Genomic DNA, 19,079 nt, shown 5'->3' on the forward strand with positions numbered 1-19,079 from the left:
GTGAGACTTTAAGTGATTTATGAATGTATGAAAATATGAGTAAAGCAAATTACACTGACAAAGTTGTATATATATATATATTTTTTTTTTTTTTCCCTTAAGTGATTTTATATAAATTACATGTAAAAAATCAGTGTTTTGCCAATTTTTTTTGCATCAAACCTTTTTTTTCATAAACATTTACAATTACTCATTTGAAAGACACTTTTATTCAAAGTGACTTACAAGTGAGGGACAACACTCAAGCTTCAGTGCAGTAGGAGACCTTGAAGAAAGAATTAAATCTGTTCAATAAGGTGAAGTGCAAGAAGAATACGTAAAGAAGTGCACCCAAAGTGCACAGTAAGTGCTAGCTTGGCATGTTTGGGTGTGAAGAGGTGCTCTCGGAAGAGATGAGTCTTCAAGAGATTCTTGAAGGCAGAGAGGGACGACCCGCCTCCGATAGCATTCACTAGCTTGTTCCACCTTCGGGGAACCACAGACGAAAACAGTCTGGACTGAGATTGGCGTGTGTGCAGGGGTGGCATGGAGGAACGCCTTGGAGGAATGCAGTGGTCGAGAAGGAGCACAAGCCTGTGTGACTGAGTTCAAGTAGATGTGTGCAGACCCAGGAGTCTCTCTGAAGGCATGTAATAGTGACTTGAATTTAATCTGCTTTGATTATCACTTGGATTCATTTCTGACTAAATGTACCCAGTAACACACATGCAAACATATCCAGTAATAAGACAGCTTTGAGAGAGCTGAGAGGTAAACAGCAGTGCTAATCATATGTTATAAGGTAAGTTGGGAGCAACAGAAAGCAGTAATGCTTACACAATGTCATTGAGCTCCAGCCTGGTGTCAGGAGAAGGGTTGATCAGGACATACGACAGGGTGTTTTGGTGATCATTCTGTTCATCTGAAACAGAAACACCACAGTCAGCAAACTGGAGCAGTCACATCTGTATGAAGATGTTATGATCTAATACCTGCCATAGGATCAAGATTTAAATGCTGACCTTGTAAGTAGCCCAGATTGACTCTGTTCATGACGTCGCTGGCTGTCAGATTAGTCAGGTCTTCTACAAATAACAGTTAGACAAGAAACAGACAAACTTATGAAGCAGACGTGAAAGTCTGGGAAAGGAAGGCAATGAGTAGTTGGCTTCCATCCTCACCATATCCTGAGGTGGGCAGGCCCAGATGCCTCATGCGGTTGCGGACCAGTTCAGACAGCTCCTCCCTCTCGGAGCGTCGGTAGAGGTTGAGGCGCTGCTGGGCGATGCGCTGGGCGTGGTCCTTGCTCGAGTCGCGACTCGCCCCCTGCCACCTCACGCTTTTCTTACTGAGCCGCCGCGCCCACTGCATGCTCTTCTTCCTCAGCAGGGGGTGATCTGATTGGTCGTTGGCACGAGACTCGTCCCCTCTGTCCTTGGTGTCCTCGCAGTCGTCGACACTGACTGACACCTGAGACTGGGGTGTTGAGACAGGAAGTTACCTCTACAGCCAGAGTGCTCATCATAATAAAAGCAACAATAATTCTCTAATAATTCTTAGATGACGTAATGATGATTTTTAGTTCCCGGGAAACATATCTTAATGACTTTGGCTCATGTAGTCTCATCATTAGGCTAAATATATTTAGTATTCTGGTTTATAAACATAATTATTCACATACTGCGCTTAAGTGCAATTTTGAGGTAATTTCCAACTTACATTACTTTATATTTCTCTTCCACTGCATTTCAGAGGAAAATAATTTAGCTTACTTTAGCTGTAGTTCTCATTATTATAGATTAAGCTACACAACAGCACATAAAGCTGTTACAATAAGCCCCACAATTATCAGCTGCAACATTAGTGATGCTTACATCAAATAATTATAATCCAAAAATATAATATATATCATTCTAAAATGGACCATTTTGCACAATGAGGACTTTAACTTTTGGTACTTTAAGTTTATTTGAATTAAATGAGCTTTTACTTAAATAGAAGGTCTGAGTACTTCGTCCGCTACTAATGACTATTTACTCAAAGCACTCCTGTGTTTAAAACAGCCTCACACAGCTGCTGGCGTGACTACAGACTCACAGTCCTGTTATATATTCTGCTAAAAACCAGGGACTACAAGCTTATTTGAAATGAATAAATATAGAAATGATTTTGCATTGCAGTTTGATATTTAGCTTGATACTGCTTATAGTATCCTCCTCACCTCAGATGTAGAGAAAATGTGGGATTCTGTCCGATAGATCCCGATGGGAATCTCGGCACTAGAGGAGCAGAGTTTCTGGAACAGTCTGCCGTAAGTGCTAATCCATAGATCTTCCTCTGTCACTTTCATCTGGAACAAGAGATAAATGGGTATACTATTAGTTCAGTTGACTGGAGTCTGGTACTGTTTCAGATCATAACTGCTGTATGTCACTCACAGCACAGAGGTATCCTGATCCGGGAGTGGTGTCCAGTCCCAGCAGCAGCCTCGCAATGAGGATCATGTAGTCCTTCACAAAAGACTGACATGCAAACACAGAAAAATCACTTTTGTAACTATAACTTTGTATGAACACTGTGCTTATAAGTAAACCAGAGCGCACTCTGTGTCAGTGACTGAACACAAGAGGGCACTTTCGCTCAATGTTGGTGCAGCTGCTCTGTTTCCTCAGGCGATACTGTTTCTCTGCTGCTTTAAGACACATCCATTCCTTTCACCTGATATTAAAAAGAGTCATCTGAGACTAAGCGGTTACCTGTAGGTGTGTACCAACCTGATAGAGCAGAGTGTCCAGCATGCTGATACTGAACACTCTGCCTGCAGCGAAGGGTAGGCGAAACATGAAGGCCAAGTTGGAGCCTTTATCTCGCTCCTTCTGTCAGAGAGACCCGGGACAAAGGCAAAGCAACGATGAACAACATTTACAGGTCTGTCACTTTCTTGGCAGTGTACAAAGTCCCATGGAAATGGCAAACATAATAACAGTGTCAAGACCAGCTACTTAAAAAAAGAAAAAAAAAATGTTATATTCTCTTCAAAATTCCTGTTATTCATACTGTGTGATTCAGTGTAAGCCCTCTTGTAATGTCTCACCTTCTCCAGCTTGGAGAGAGCCAGTGAATAGCAGTCCTTTGCTCTGAACTGCATGAATCTCATGTTGGATGGATGAGTAAGCTCTGTGATGATGCTGAGACTGGGAAACAACCTGCGACAGGAGAGAAAAACATGAATCAGAAAATGTGACTTAATATCACAATTTATTTCCAAACTTTCAAAGTAATTTTAGCAAATGCTGCTGTTATCTCTGATCTATTGAGCCTCTATTGAGCCGATAAACTGATGTGATTACCTGAACATCGTCTGTACATTGACAATAGTTTTGGCATCAGCCATGTAGTCTTCCTCGGCACTCATCGTACTCTCTTTATCCACAACAACCAAATTATCGGCGTAGATAATGCCACACTGCAGCAGGCTGTCAAGACTGAAACACACACACACACACACACACAGTCACTGACATAAAGCAATCCCTAGCCCCTTATCCTAACCTTAACCATCAACCTTTAACCTTTAACCAAAACCTAATTCGAACCTCAACCATAAAACCAAGTCTTTACACTCAAACAGCCGTTTTAACTTGTGGGATCGGGCGTTTTGGTCTCTACAAAACTGTCTGACACCACAAGTTACAGCGGGCTCCTGGTGTTCAGACCCAACAAATATAGTAAAATAAACCCACACACAATGAGTGTAACAACAGAGGAACCTACTGTACAATTAAATCTCAAAGAAGCACATACTCCCCTTCAATATAAATGAGAAAAAATAAATGTAAAATGAAATTTTAATGAAAAACAGAAGATTTTACGACAGTCTTACTTGTCTATGCTCCCAGCCATGTAGTAGACCATAGGGAAACAGCAGATGGCCTCCAGAAAGTGATTATCTGGACTACAAGAAACATAGATGATATAGAAAAATTTGTTCCTTTATGTTTCTTTTATTTACAAAAAAACACATGGTTTGGTGAGATTAGAAAAATAAATAGTTTGTTTAAACATGACGCACTAATTCTAAACTGGGTATTCAGATAAGAAATATTTAAGTTTGTCAGTTACTTGGACAAAGGCTGAAAGAGATAAACTTTGGACTTGTAGCGTTTCTTTTCTGCTCGGTGCGCAATTTATTTTCAGTCTTGGTCAATAACAGATGTTAACTGAAATGAAGTTAGTTTTGTACATGTGTTACCTGAAGATGTGTTGTATTGTTTTTGACATTTGATATTTCAGTTGGGCCAGACACAGAAATAAAAATTAATGAACTATATAAAAAGTATATATCATATAGATATATATATATATAGATAATTTGTCAGTTGCTACTCCATACAGCAGCTCTACTCCAACATTTGCATCCAGCAAAGAAAAAAGACTTTATTGAAGATTTTTGGCCAACTACACACTAATTGCACTCAAACTACTTTCCAACTGCTTTAGGAATGTATGTGGTTACTATGTGATGATGTGCAACAGTAAGTATCAGAGCCTCCGGAGCCTCTATGCTAGTTCAACTTCCTACTTAGAGTGTCTTTAGGCTGAGGGATGAGTCCATCTGTTGCTGTGTGCACTCCGAGAGATTTAATCGCTTTATTTCTGCCTGTCCTCTAACACCACATATGATGGAACATTACTTTATGCATCTGCCCAGTCCTGGCGACTAGAGACCCAAGGCTGTGGTAAGTGCCTGAACTGCATATCCAAGTGTGTGGGTGTTTTATGTTTGTGCATGTGCGAAAGCGATAGGGAGAGGGAGGGAGAGAGTGATGCATGGAGGGAGAGTTTATTGTTATGTGCGTGTTTCTATGAGCGTCCTGAGAGCTCGCATGTGGGGGCTGAAAAGGGACACATCAGGGCTGTCGATGAAAGCCTGCTTGGTGTTCTTCAAAGGAATCATTTTTTCCATCTTTTTCTCCCCTCGTAGCAATATATATTAGTCAGGTTCAAGGCAAAGCAAGTTGCCATGACAACTGTCTGGAGATACAGAGAGCAGCGTTTTTATTTTCTTTGTTGCTCAAAACACTCTGTCACTGTGAGCGGCATCACTAACCTAACATCAGAAATGACAATGAAGTCCCACCTCCGCAGCCTTGTCCTAAGTGCTCGGCTGACGTGAGCTATTAGCGCTCTAACGTTTCCCACCGTGAAATAGTGAAAGACAGAATGAAGGGCAGAGAAAGGAGCAATGTGTGTGTGTGTTTTAAAGTGAACTCACGGGTTATCCAGCAGCAAGACAATGGGGTTGAGTTCTTTCCTGGGTCTGTAATAAGCTCTGAGAGGCACTATGAAGTTATAGAGACCGTTCCCCGCAGTCTCCGCGGACACAATGATGAGTTTGTTTTTAAAACCATAAGCCTTGGCATCCTCAAAACTGTTGTGCCTGCAACCCTGAAGAGGGAGCGAAGAAAAAAAAAAACAGGCAGGTATTTTTGGTTTGCTTTTATCAAGTGGAGGACAGAGAGACAGCGGAGGAAATGTACAGTAAGGAATGATTGAGGCAGTAAGTAAGTGAGTGACTAAGTTGGAGGAACAGCGACTGCCCACCTGGTCCAGTCGTAGGCAGCAGAACGGGGCTTTTTCAGCCAACAGATGGCACAAGGTGGGCGAGCTCCCAATGTACGGAGAGTTAGGGGGATAACCTTTCACGTACCTGGCAACAAATCCAAAAATCATGAATGACACATTCGATGGAAACATACGGGTCAGTTTCAAGCTTATTTCCAAGACGTTAAGAGAACAATTAGCGGTATGTTTCAGAATATGCAGAATCTACTCATTTATTCATGCTGCCTTGGAAATTAGCCAACAGTGCTTTCAAGTTCAACTGCATGCTGGGTAAACTAGTCACAGAACAGGTAAGGAAAATATTTTTCTCTGTTTTGTACAGATATTTAGGGAGGTTGCATAGTGTTAAACAAACAACATTTAGTTGGAGTCAGTCTGATTGTTTGCTGAATTTACATATTGCATTTTGCAAGTTGAGCAGATGTTTTTGTCTTAACCAGAGATGCAACAGCATCAACTGACTGAGACTGACTGTGGAACTAAAAGATCAGTTTACACACAAACTAAAAGACGTTTATATCTTTAGTCATGCTCTGCCTCCTTTTGTTTGGGTTTTTAAGGAACAGGTATTAAGACACACACAGAAATATAATCCTCACTCAGTAGATGAGTGGTCTTTGTCATCTGTGAAGACGGAGTCATCTTCTGATTGGTCACTGAGGAGGTCGCATGGCAGGATTGAGGACGAGTCAGCGAGCTCCTGAACCGGAGCGATGCTCGGCCGGCGGCTCCCTGTGCCGTTTACTGTAGGCGGGACCAGTTTATCCCCTGAGACGTCAGGTGGACTCGTGTTCTGAAGATCCATGGCAACAGTACCTATAAATATATACAACCAACATCTCCTCAGTTTCATCAAATTCATCAGTACCTTTCAGATCTCTCTCACCAACAGGATCATTTGATCACATACTGCCTCCTCTCTCACCCATGCTAGCGATGATGCTGTGCACAGGAAGCTGTGAGGGTCCGTCGTACATTCCCCCGGCAGGGCGGCCCTTCCTCTCCTCCTGGTTAAAGATGAAGGCTGAGTTTTCCTCCTTAGTGATATTGATGTAGTAGCAGGTGTCGGTGGCAGCCATGATGTGGCGCGGGCCAGGGTTCAGCAGGATGCTCTTGTTGTCTTCCCTCTTTATACCGATCAGACACACGCCGTACCTGGACATCACATACCTGCTGTTAGCATATTACTAGAGGCAAATATCTGACAACAAAACTGTCTCATTACATTTTACCCCATGAAAACACAAGACCTGATAGCTATGAACTGAAGCTTGAGGCTCAAAGGAATTCTTCAACATTTATTTGTGCTCTCTATAATCAAAATGTTAAGTTTTGCTCTTTTTGCGTTTATTTATCTGTATGATAATCATATTAAACTAAGATGAGACAAAAAAATGCTGCTGTACTTAATCATGCATACTCAAATCCACAAACAGCAATCCCTGTAAATGCTGTGAGGTATTTCCAACTTGTCAGCATCTGAAAAAGATGCTTTAGCTTACATGTCAACTCACTTCTTGTGAGCGTGAAAGGAGGCATATGTGAAGCTTTTGCCATTATACTCCCCAAAGAACTTGCTGTCGCACAGTCGGATGTGGTACACCTCGTTGCCAGAGCAACATCCGTACATCCTCTGCCACTGCTCCGGCGACTGCTGTCCTTCTCTGCATTCATTCAGAGAAAATACAATCAAATGTAGAATGGATCAGTAAACCTGATACCTTTTAAAGTGTTAGAAATTAACAATGTATGCTGATGTACATGCAGTCTCTGAGTTTATGAGAATATCTATTCATGATCAATCATTGTTATCATTCACAAAGGGAAAACTCTCCACCTCCTCTCCCCACATCCCCTCCAGCGGGTGATGCTGGGTCTCACAGCTAATGAAAGCAGACGGCTTCATCCATCTGTCAGTCAGTCAGCTTGGCTCTTATATGCCCGTTGTAATGACTTTCGGTAATTACATTAATTACTCAAGCACTTTGATGGAGTTTAATGGGCTACGAGAGATGCGCAAGGAAGCAGTTTACATACTTACATGCTTATAAATCATGTTTCACAATTTGTGGTTTCTATGCAGTAACTCATTGTGAAAGGCAAAACAATATGCTCATTATTATCAATATCACTGAGTCAAATGTGTTTCCCTCTAAATGCCCTTGATGAGATGCATGTCTCTAAATGTATCTTGTGAACTCAAATACGCCCACACATGCCATGTAAACACATATACAAGGGCACATGTGCATGAACGTACTCCCTTATATACAGATCAGACAACAGTCATACACACCTTTGGGGGTAAGGTGTGCAATCTCAAAACCTGTACGTCTATAAAAATACACAAAGCTCTACTTTCTAAAGAGTTTTCAGGAACACAGGAAGTGCTAAAGGGCCATTAAGTCCCTTCAAAGGCGGTTACCATTTACATCAGCTTTTAAAAGTTTGCTGTTTGCATGCTGTGAAAAATCATTTTCCCCCCCGAGAGCTTTTCACACAGTTTAACAGGGAACACATCCTCAGAAATCAATGTACGCCTGTTCTCTCTTTTGGTTTAATGCATCTTTTCTCTCAATGTCCTGCTGAGTTCAACAATGAACTAAGATTTTGTTCCTTGCTTGCTTCTTCATTCTCGCTCTGCGCCAGTTTTATGGAAGCTAAATATATATATATATATATATATATACATATATATATATAAACATCAGCAGACATGAACATGGAAAGAAATTTGATCTTTGTGATCACACTAAGGAGAAATCAAAAAGCCTGAGGAGGCCTGGTTAGGCAAGATGACTGACCGTCCACGAGAGGTGTGTACAAGCAGTGTGACCAAGGTGGAGGTGGCAGGACAAACACAGTTAAGAGCCAACATGGCGTACTTGAACTCTTCTTCACACACAACATGATCTGAAAGCAGAAGAAAACGAGCTGATCAGAGGAGCTGCCCAAGAAGTAAAAGTTATGATATGGTATTCCACAGGAAAGATGCTTCATAGGTGAAAAATTTGGACATTTTGGAAAATATATTTATTTGCTTTTGGTCAAGAAAAGATAGTGATACCTGACTCTTATCTGTCCATTGAGTAATGAGAGTCATTTAACTTAGCGTGAGATCAATAAAGTTTAGTTTGAAGAGTAACTTTCTCTAACCTTCAAAAATACACCTACCAACACCTCTAAATCTGGCTAAATTTGTATCAAATGTATATTAAACATCCAGCAGTAACAGAGCAACAGTGGAGTTCATTGGAAGTTGAGTTTTATATACACTGTCTTTAGCTCTGCTTTTAGTCTCCACCCACTCCTGAGGGACATCTCTGGCTTTTTAGCTGCTAAATGCTCCACTGTGCTCACCAGCCATCCAGTCTTGTGAACCACTGTTAAAATAAGAGTATTGATACTGTTTAACACAGAAATATGAGAGTGGTATCTTTATTATGTGGTGAGGATGAAGTGGTATTTTCATCTAACTCTTGGCCGGAAAGCAAATAAGTGCTTTTCAGAAAACTATTTTGAACTATTTCTTTCAGGAGTGTAACGTGAATGTAGCATTTCACTGAAGGTTTAAAAACTCTCACCTGCAAATTTAACATGGAACTTATTTTCAGGTTTGAGTATCTGGACATAAAGGGGGCAATTAGGAGCAAAGTCCTTCACAGCCCAGGCTCTCAGGATGGTCTGATGGTCCTGAGTAGAAACAGTGAAAGATAATGCATTTTCACTGTTACATTTATAGATTCATCTCCTTTAATTTATTAGTAATTGGCTTCATAATCGACAGCATTAATGAGCCAAGTTTGTGTTAACAAATAAATGACAATTCATGATTGATAAAGAGGCAGAGAGTTGATAAGTTGTTCTTCTTACCGCAGCCATGCGATCTACCTCGTTACGACTGCTTAGAATAAAACAAGCCTCTGCGTCATCCATTCTGCAGAGGTGACATGAAAAAAAAGGCAAATTACATTATTACAGAACAGCAGAAAAAAAAAAATCACAAACCCTAACGCAAAAGAGTCAGCCAATCCACCCGCAACTGAAATGACCTTTGAACAGTCAGAGGTGTTAACGGCAGCATCCACTGATTTGATATTCAGTTTAAAATTGCATATAGACGGACACACAAAAGACCATCCACAAATGCTCCACACTATGTATGTGCAGTGAAAGTGGAACTGTTTTTTGCATATGATTAACACAGCCAGGAGAGTGCAGAATGCAAAACAAGTGTGGGAGGATTTGAAATGGAGCCAGATGCAGGATGTAAGCTAGACACACACCCAGTCTCTACCTCTAATTGCACGAATCCTTGCCAAATGTATGCAGAGAAGTTATATAACACATTTTCATCAAAGTAGTACTTATTTTGTTGTCAGGTTTTCCATACCATATGGTACAACTGCAGGCGTAACTCTACAAGTGAGGATCACAAAGCTGTTTTTGTTTGTTTTTTTATTGTGTTCTTTTGCCATCCTATTTCATGCCTTTGCTTTCTGTTGTTTTAGTATCACACTAACGCAAGGTTGGTAGACTCGCAAGAGACAGATAAAAACATGAATGGTCAAATTGAAGCAGCAGAGATCATTTTTTTCCTTGTATAGCTCCAAAGCACCACAAATTTTGGATCCTACATTTCCCATAATGCAGCATCTTTTTGTTAGAGACTCATCTGGGTTATATTCTGAACAAGCATTCCTCCAGAACCACAGAAGACATTATTCAACTGTGACTACTACCAAAGATGCGATTAAGGCAACAGAAATAAACTTGACTTCACATAGAGATTGACAGCAGTTTTTTAATCCTTTCAAATTTTCCACAGTGTCATTCATAAAACTTTTATGCCTAAACATGATCTGACGAATGTGAGACAGATCATGCTTGCTTTCCACAGAGAGAGTGCTCCTTTTAACGGCTGAGTCGCAAAAGAAACAGTATAGCTTGAATGAATAATTACAATGTTGTCTGAGCATGAGGCCACACAATAGCTCTGACAAGCCTATTTACTAAGAAAGGGGTGATATCAAGGAAAAGAAGGATAATAGAGATTCACATCCTACTGATGGGAGCTTTGTGCTTTGCAGCAATTACTTATTCCAATCCCTGAAGGCAAAAATAAAATGCTGACATCCAGCATAGACAATCTGATGTGAGACAAAGCTGTGCAGCTGTGCATAAATGATGGAGTCACTGTTCAGGCCAACCACTAACATCTATCATCTCCCCAGTAAGCCTATTGGTAATGAAGATAGCAAAATTAGATCCATTTGTTTCACCTTAAATCACAGCAATTAGACCATTAAGACCCATTAGTGTTATTTCTCAGAATAGTCACGGTCAGTCACAAAGCAATGTCATCATGCTAGTCCTCATGTTCTTCATCACACTGAGTTCACGCTGGTTTCAATCACCCACATTTCTGCTGCACATTCAACAGACTACACAGCCAAACAGCTGAGTATATTACCTGAGAGTGTGAGGCTGTATGATGCAGATGTGGAAAGCTACATTTAAAATAAATGTCTCTGTTTTGGGAGACAGATGAATAACCATGTTACATGTAACATGTTTTTAGTTGTACAGGTATTTGTCATAAAGCAAAGTATTGCACAAATTAAAATTTTGACCTGATGATGGCGCTAATTGAAAAGTTATCAGCAAAACTGTTGTTGCGGTTCATCCTGTGTGGAATATGAACATCTGTACCAAGTTTAATGGCATCATCCATCAAACATGTTGTTGAGACATTTCTCTTATAACCACAAATGTAAACTTGATGATGGCACAAAAGGAAAAGTCAGGGGATGATGAAAAAAATTAGGATGCATCCTGTGAGAAATACAAACACCTGTGCAAACTTTTCTGCCAATGAATCCAGTAGATACTGAGATAAATTTAACTGGATGAATGTAACTTTTGACCTGCTGGTGTTGCTAGAGGAAGAGTCAGGGGATCACCAAAGTCAGCAGGCTTCACCATGGATGTCTGAACAAATTTAATGGCAATCTATCCAATAGTCATTGAGATATTTCAGTCTGGACAAAAGTAGTGGACTGACCAAGTGAGTCACTTACTTGGCTCTCAGCAGATCCTGGTCTTTGAGAACGGATCCTTGCAGATAGATGACCCTTTGTGACCACAGAGGGATCTGCAGCACTCTCCGCACCTGCAGGTCCATTTCACTTGGGCACAGGATCACCACATAGTAATCCTTTAAGATTACACAACAATCACATCAGTATCTACAGTGGAATGCATGGAGAATCAAGCAGAACATTGTAAAGTCACAAAATCTGCCTATAAATTTCCTTATTTGTCTCAGGTACTGTATTATCTTAATCACAGGAGGTATTTTTTATTTAAATATCCTTAGAAACACACTTTACAGAGTATTATCACATCCTAGATCTGTATTCTGGAGTATAAAAATGCATCCGTGTAATTTCCTGCCACGTATGACACACTGCATCTTGGTACCTGCAGTCTGGGATGAGCGTAGAATTCATTGAGAAAATCCATGAGCAGGTCTATTTTGAGCGCGCTGACACACAGTACTACATGTTTCTCTGTCTGTGCTCTGTGGCGGCTGTAATTCCCTCCAGACTTCTGCCTCTCCATCCACAGGTAGATCAGCTCCTCAAACTGATACACAACAAGCTCAGCAAAACAACAACTCACAAAATAAACAGTGAAACGTTACCCCACATTATTTCATGGTCTTCCTACCTGCAGAGGCAGCACCACCAGAGCCACACAGATCATGATGACTACCAGCAGCTGGGAGGGCCATATGCGGGGAGTCACGTCTCCAAAGCCCACGGTGGAGAAGGTGACGATGCAGAAGTAGAAGGAATTGAAGAGAGAGAGGTTCTTGCCTGCTCGTTCCAGATGCTGGATTCCACATGTGCTGCACACACAACACAACACAAAGTTAGCATTAATGACTACCATGCACTAATCATATCAAACAGTGACAGGCTGTCTGATGATTCAAAAGTACAACTGAATGTATCAATAAATAATAGATATTTAAAAAATATAAATGATAAATGAAACAATTGCAATAAAGTGTAAAAAGTTGTTGAGACTAATCCAGTTCAGTTTGTTTCTTGAGGTTAGTATTGATCCCCTGAGGAAAGAGCTGCTCCATTTAAACCCAAATGAATATTTATCAATTATTAATTTATTGTTGGAAACTTTGTTCTTTATGCATGTTTGCCTGTAGGGCAAAATGATTTCACATTTTTTCCATGTTCAACTGACCTGCAGAGAAATAATCAGTCTGTTGCGCTCTCGAGGCATTTTGAATTAATTGCATGTGTGCCAACTGAGCACTCTGTTTTCCCCTTAATTAGAACCAACTAACACGGTTCTTTCTACAAAACTTGCACAAAACAAAAATTATTTGGAAATCATTAGGAAAACCCAAAAAAGAAAGTGCCACCTGCATTTCCTCCTTTCCACAAAAAATTCAAATTTTCCTTGTTGCTTTTATGACAAACATAAATAAAAATATAATAATATGCCAGGGAAGCATCTAATGGTTACTAGTTCATCACTGTACAAAAAGCTATACACTATCAAAGATAGAATAAGTATCTCCACTGTCATACAAGTCTCCAATGTAACAGCAGCTCTGCAACTTATAAAGTTTTTTTTTCTTTTTAAATTAACAAAAGCATGACATAAATAAAATAAAATTTTAGAGAGGTGTTGATACGGACAAAAACATTAGATATATAACACGTTATAACATTATAACGTAATGTACTACTAAAGGGTTATAAATTAATAATCAAATACAGGTATATTGATAATACAAAGAGATTAAATAAGTGATTCAAACTAAAACTAAAGCTAAAAAAATCCTTGAAGAAGCCGCCTCACCCAGTGAAGACCAGGCAGAGTAAGGTGCAGATGAGAATGAGGACCTGGTTGAACATGGCTGAGTTTGTCCTCTGGATCGCCCTGTGGACATCATTCTACAACATAACGAACAACATGCTTTCATCAACATTTGAAGCTACAAACTCCAGGATATAGAGTACATACCCATATCAAAAACAGACATTAAACTTGGATTTATAAAACATTTCTGTCAATTATTGTACCAGGAATCATTCACATAATTAGTTTAGCTGTTTATTGCAAATGGTTTTATGCTCCTTGCAGCAGCATTACAGCGTGAAATACAAAACATGATAAAATACAGAGGGCTGCAGATAATCCCTCAGTGGAAAACGCTCCAGGGTGCACACAGTCAGAGCAGAAGCAGAGCAGGAGACGGATGCGCTGTTGTCAACAGCAGCAGCCGCACTGTCTTAATCAGTGTCGTAAAATGTCAACTGATCTAGGATAGTGTGGCTCGAAGCGTCTTGCTTTAACAAAGTCATTAAAATGTTGATTAAAAACAGGTCATTAACAGAGACCATTAAGTTAAAGCTTTTGACTCACAATCATGTTCTCCAGAGCACATTTGGCCAGCCAGCAGTTGAGGAACACGGGAATGAAGATGTTCCGAAGAGAGGGCCAGAAGATCTGAGGAAACAGGGAAACACTTCAACATTTCCTCAGTGATGTCAGTCTCACATCACAAACTGCACACAAGTGGAAATTACAACCTGCTCTTGCTATTAAACATTTTAACACTCAAAATGACTGGTTTTCCTGCAGTTTGTTGTCGTTTTTCTACATTTGTAGAATATTGGTCTGGCTTTTGATACTTTTGATTCTTGGCTCACATTGTACAGATATGAAAACAAGACTAACAGTCTACAGCCACGAGCTCTGTCAGACTGTACTTTGCCACAACAGTGATTTGATGTCAGCTTGCTAACACGCTCACACTGACAATGTCAACATGCTGATGCCTAGCATATTTTGACCATGTTCACCATCTTAGTTTTGTGTAGTATTTACTAATTAGCAAGTACAGCTGAGGCTGATGGGAATGTTAATAGGTGTGCAGATATTTGGTCATAAACTAAAGCATTGGATGAACTAAAATGTTGATAATAGCAGGTTGTCAATTTTTGATTGACAACCCGCTATTATAACACTTCTCACCCAAAATGACTGGTGCAGAGTTACAGTATGTACATGTTATAGTTCAGAGACTGACAGGACACATCAGACAACATGTGAAAGACATACTGCTACAAAAGACAGACTATGACATATTCCAGACAAGAAACAGACATTATAAAGTTAAAAGTTTTACTGTAATGATGAAGGGAACTGTGTTGATCATCTCCAGAAGAAAGGACACCTGGAATATCTGCTCCCAAATGTTCCCCTAAAATGAAAAACACACACAGGCTTTTTAACTCTTTTATCTGCGCGCACAATAGACAGTGAGTCACTGCAAAGATACATTTCTTCATTGTCGTCTGTCACTTTCCACGACCACTTAATCCTTCACCTCCACCAGATCCTGTAATTACCGTCTATCCATAATGTAGCCGTGACAAATGACTTGGGATAATTACACCACTTATGGATTGTCAATCTCACAGACTGTAAGTGACTAATTGTACAGACTGTATTAATCATGCTGATGTGCCTGAAGTCTGTGTTTTGTGTGTGTGTGTGTGTGTGTGTGTGTGTGTGTGTGTGTGTGTGTGTGTGTGTGTGTGTGTCTTACCTTGTAGCTCAGATACATCAGTAACATAGTCTCCAGGAAACTAATGATGGCCACACTCACCTGTGCAAACCAAAACAGGAAATTATCAATTCAAACTCATAAATTATTTAAAACATAACAACCATTTGAGAATCAATTTCATGAGAATTAAAACCAGTGTTTTTATATTAATTTAGATGGTGAAGCATCTGTGGCTTAAATTAGGTGATCAACTATTTCATCACTTCAGTTAATTTATTAAGTTTATCATTATTTTTCTATATTCTGTTGTGACTCACTTGAATGGCCCAGACAGGAACCTTTCTATCCACCCAGAAGATCAACTCCCTGTCAGACACAGCATGCAACAGCAACACTTTTATTCACAGTTAACAATAAATATTCTCAACATCAGAGAATGATCTATTTTTATAGCATCAGTAAGAGATTAATACCGTCAAAAGAAGATATTCAGATACCCAAGCTATCAGTCATTTCATCTTTTGCAGAGTATTAATACAATGAGAGGTAATAGAAATGACAATGTGTCCAAGTAACAATGCACAACACTGATCTCATAATCAAAACACAAATTGCATGGAAGGTTAAGTAATAAGGTAAGTGCAGAAAATGAGGTAAGATCCCAAACAAAGAGCTGAAAGAACAAACTGAGAATATTGCTCTTACTAAAGGCGACATCATAATGTTGTGCTAATTAGCCTTCATTAACAGAAATCTCGTCTTCTGCTGCTCACCAGTTAATTTCTCTGTCCTGCACTGATCCATTCCACTGGCAGTCAACACTGATGATGGTAAGGAAAAGAGAACAACATGATATCGAATTAGACGTTGATGAACTTACAGCATGTGGTGAAGTTATCTGCATCGATGCCAATTCAATTATGTGAATCCATCAGTCTTTTACACCTTCATGGCTCATCGTCTTGTAATTTTTGATGTTAGACCCAGATAAAACTGAAGCCCAATCCTGGTCTTTCTCCTCTGGCCGCCCAGAGTCTATAAAGCACTACCCCTCTCAGACCATGTTTCACCAAATACACCAGCACACATCCTATGTTATTTTGGTTCCAGTTGCCATGCAAACAACAAAAAACTTATGTGGATTCAGAGCATTTTCATATTAAGGTTTATGATCTATAAAAAAAAAAAATCACTGGTTGTGGAGTTTGTAATCACTGTGGTCTACCAGTCAGAGTACACTAGGACACCCTTCAAACGTTTCTTGTACTTGAGTAGAAGGCTGTACTGAAAGGAGCTTTGTAGACAGAGTGTCAATACAATATCAGATATACTCATGTAAAAGACTCTTGACCCACTGTAGCTCAATGCTCGGTTAAAATGAAAAATAATTTGTTTCAGGTTTGATAAATATCAGTTCAACTTACTACTACTGGCACTGTCTGTTCAGCCACATATTTCCATCTAGTCTGGCAAGTCAAGTTACAAATATTAAAACATTCACTCATCCTGTATTTACAATAACAGCACAAAATATAAATCATACTTGCATATTATTTGATGCAAACAACCTCCAGCCAGAAAGACAACTTTTATCGCACACATATTTATGAAAGACTCTGGAGACAACTTGTTGACAAAGTAAACAAGCCAAATTACCAATGAACTACTCAAAGGAGCTGATTGGCCCTGGTGTGCTTCCCTCTTATACCAGAACAGCGCCTTTAAGCCCTCAAGACCAGAAACCTCATCTTCTTCTATAATGTATGACATTGCCATTGTTTTCGGTTGTTTTTCATTTACTAATCCATCCTTTGTACTGTATGTTAGTTCTTCTGTTGTTTTCATTGTTTGTTGACTTGGCTTTTCTCTCAGTGTGAACGAACCATTTGTTGTTGCCATTGGGAGCAGTCTGCTGTCCTGCGCTGTGGCTGGCGCTGGCGCCCTGACCGGGGTTGTCTGTCACCACTCTGATGATGTACAGCAGGCAGGTGAGCAGCTTCAGGGAGAAGTTGAACACACGAATCCTCAGGCCTGAAAGACATTTAAAAAAAACAAACAAACAAACAAAAAAAACTTTTTGATTATAAGCAACAAAAAAATCAGTGTAGAAGAAAAAAGGACTTATTGTGACTTATAATAGACTTCAGTCTGTATGTGTTTACATGTGTGTAGATTTACAGTAAATGCAGCACAGTGGTAATTCTCTTTAAATCTATGGTTGCTAAGCAAAAAACTTACTTGATCTTTGGTTTTTGATGAAGAAAAGCTTCAGACGCTCCTTGAAGGTGTTTTCATTCACATAAAACTCGACCTGCACCCTAACAGGGACGACAGGGATGAAACTGTCACTCAAGAATCAGCAGCACAAACAAAAAGAGCTGCGCAGACATTTCTAGGAGCAGTTTCAAAGTGTCAAATATCACAGCATATCAATTTCTACACTGAATGAATATTCATAACGTTGTTTTTCTAATCATGTGTCTTAGGAGAGTTAGGTAATTATGTGTCTCTGATTTTCTTTTCCCAATCACAAGACAGGGTTGCTGTAGGACACACTGTTAATATTTGGGCTGTTTTGCTTTAATGTAATCTCAGAATAAAATGTAATACAACAAGTGAACAAAAACTTTCCGGCTAGAGTAAAGAATGACAATAAAATGCCAAATTAATTCCAGTTTTTCCTCATGATAAACATGTTGAGTGGCTGTGGCTGTGAGAAATTAGGAACAACTTTCTTGCAATTACAAAAACATAAAATTAGATTAACTGTGCAACAACAGAGCAGAGCCCAGAAGGAGAGAAAGGGGGAAGTCAAAGAGAATAAGCACGACTCATACAGTGGGTAGCTTGGCAACACAAGGACAAGCTTTACACTATTAATATATAATCCTTTCAGGGGAGAGTGCAGACAGGGCATAATAAAAGAGAGAGTGCAAATGGAAGACAGATTAGAAGAGTATGTGGAAGGTTGAAAAGCTTGTGAGGCAGTGCTGCGCCTCCTGCTGCTGCAGCCGCTGCTGTAATCCCAAGTTCTGGCTCGTGGCTGAAAGGTTCACAGTGGGAAGGAAAAGGCAGTGTGGGTTGTTGGATGCAAAGATATCGTGCGGCGTGCACTGAAACAGCTATTTCAGGTCTGCACGATGGTAAAACCACACCAAAGAGCGGAGAAAGCCATTCAGATATGAAAACAGAAAACACTGAAAGACAAATCCTCTGTGATAAGATCTATCAACAGCTGTCACATCTGGCCAGCAGCAGGGCAGAGAAGAGCTCTGGAGGTAAAGGCACTTACACTGAGAGGTGGCTCTCACATATGAGGTTGCTACAGATTGCTCATTGTCTGTCTGTCTGTCTGTGTGTCTCACCTCATCACCCACACACACTCTCACACACGCGCGCGCGCACACACACACAGTGTTGAAAGTAATGACCCTTAATCAGCTCCTGTTGAGCGCACAATTACTAGCTGAAGTAGTCTGACATTAGTCATACTGCGGTGTCACATCGGAGTTTCAGGCAATAAGAGGCGCAGCTCTGGGAGTAATTCGATCTTTTAAAATGACTAATTGCAGCTGAGGAAGTTCTGCAAGTGCGATCATTTTGCAGCTCTGAAACAGGCCTGCGTTTATCAAATCAGTTCGCCGCGAGGTGTTCGTCAACAACAGATAGAGACCTGTTGCTCTGGATACAAACAGTGAAAGTAAAAACAAGTGTGACTATGATCATGAAAAACATGTTTTGGCACCACAGCAATTAATCAAAAAATAAATTAGTCGATCAACAGAATATTTATCAATTAATAATCTATGTCCCTTCTCGAGCAAAAATGACCTTGAAAATGCTGCCGCCTTTCTTTGTCTTATGT

At 40.0% G+C, this 19,079-nt stretch overlaps 1 protein-coding gene across 2 annotated transcripts in view; it reads right to left on the reverse strand.

The window, feature by feature from the left end:
- kcnt1a (potassium sodium-activated channel subfamily T member 1a) overlaps positions 1-19,079 on the reverse strand; it is a 31,145-nt gene that overhangs the window by 3,207 nt on the left and 8,859 nt on the right. For both annotated transcript variants that reach the window (XM_023402669.2, XM_087173015.1), the window contains exons 3-30: positions 17,453-17,532; positions 17,098-17,245; positions 15,988-16,035; positions 15,532-15,580; positions 15,254-15,313; positions 14,831-14,905; positions 14,065-14,148; positions 13,498-13,592; positions 12,337-12,517; positions 12,088-12,252; positions 11,685-11,821; positions 9,478-9,541; positions 9,189-9,297; positions 8,409-8,517; positions 7,119-7,268; positions 6,530-6,759; positions 6,204-6,420; positions 5,584-5,689; positions 5,255-5,427; positions 3,863-3,934; positions 3,330-3,464; positions 3,074-3,185; positions 2,754-2,855; positions 2,418-2,501; positions 2,201-2,329; positions 1,161-1,455; positions 1,002-1,064; positions 817-901 (exon numbers count right to left, since the gene is read on the reverse strand). In XM_023402669.2, the coding sequence (XP_023258437.1) occupies positions 817-901; positions 1,002-1,064; positions 1,161-1,455; positions 2,201-2,329; positions 2,418-2,501; positions 2,754-2,855; positions 3,074-3,185; positions 3,330-3,464; positions 3,863-3,934; positions 5,255-5,427; positions 5,584-5,689; positions 6,204-6,420; positions 6,530-6,759; positions 7,119-7,268; positions 8,409-8,517; positions 9,189-9,297; positions 9,478-9,541; positions 11,685-11,821; positions 12,088-12,252; positions 12,337-12,517; positions 13,498-13,592; positions 14,065-14,148; positions 14,831-14,905; positions 15,254-15,313; positions 15,532-15,580; positions 15,988-16,035; positions 17,098-17,245; positions 17,453-17,532 (3,357 nt within the window). The remainder of the gene's footprint in view (positions 1-816; positions 902-1,001; positions 1,065-1,160; positions 1,456-2,200; positions 2,330-2,417; positions 2,502-2,753; positions 2,856-3,073; positions 3,186-3,329; positions 3,465-3,862; positions 3,935-5,254; positions 5,428-5,583; positions 5,690-6,203; positions 6,421-6,529; positions 6,760-7,118; positions 7,269-8,408; positions 8,518-9,188; positions 9,298-9,477; positions 9,542-11,684; positions 11,822-12,087; positions 12,253-12,336; positions 12,518-13,497; positions 13,593-14,064; positions 14,149-14,830; positions 14,906-15,253; positions 15,314-15,531; positions 15,581-15,987; positions 16,036-17,097; positions 17,246-17,452; positions 17,533-19,079) is intronic.

This window comes from Seriola lalandi, unplaced genomic scaffold (genome assembly GCF_002814215.2).
Source record: "Seriola lalandi dorsalis isolate HSWRI2012SDOR001 ecotype SW California unplaced genomic scaffold, Sedor1 jcf7180002053976, whole genome shotgun sequence".
NCBI classification, from domain to species: domain Eukaryota; kingdom Metazoa; phylum Chordata; class Actinopteri; order Carangiformes; family Carangidae; genus Seriola; species Seriola lalandi.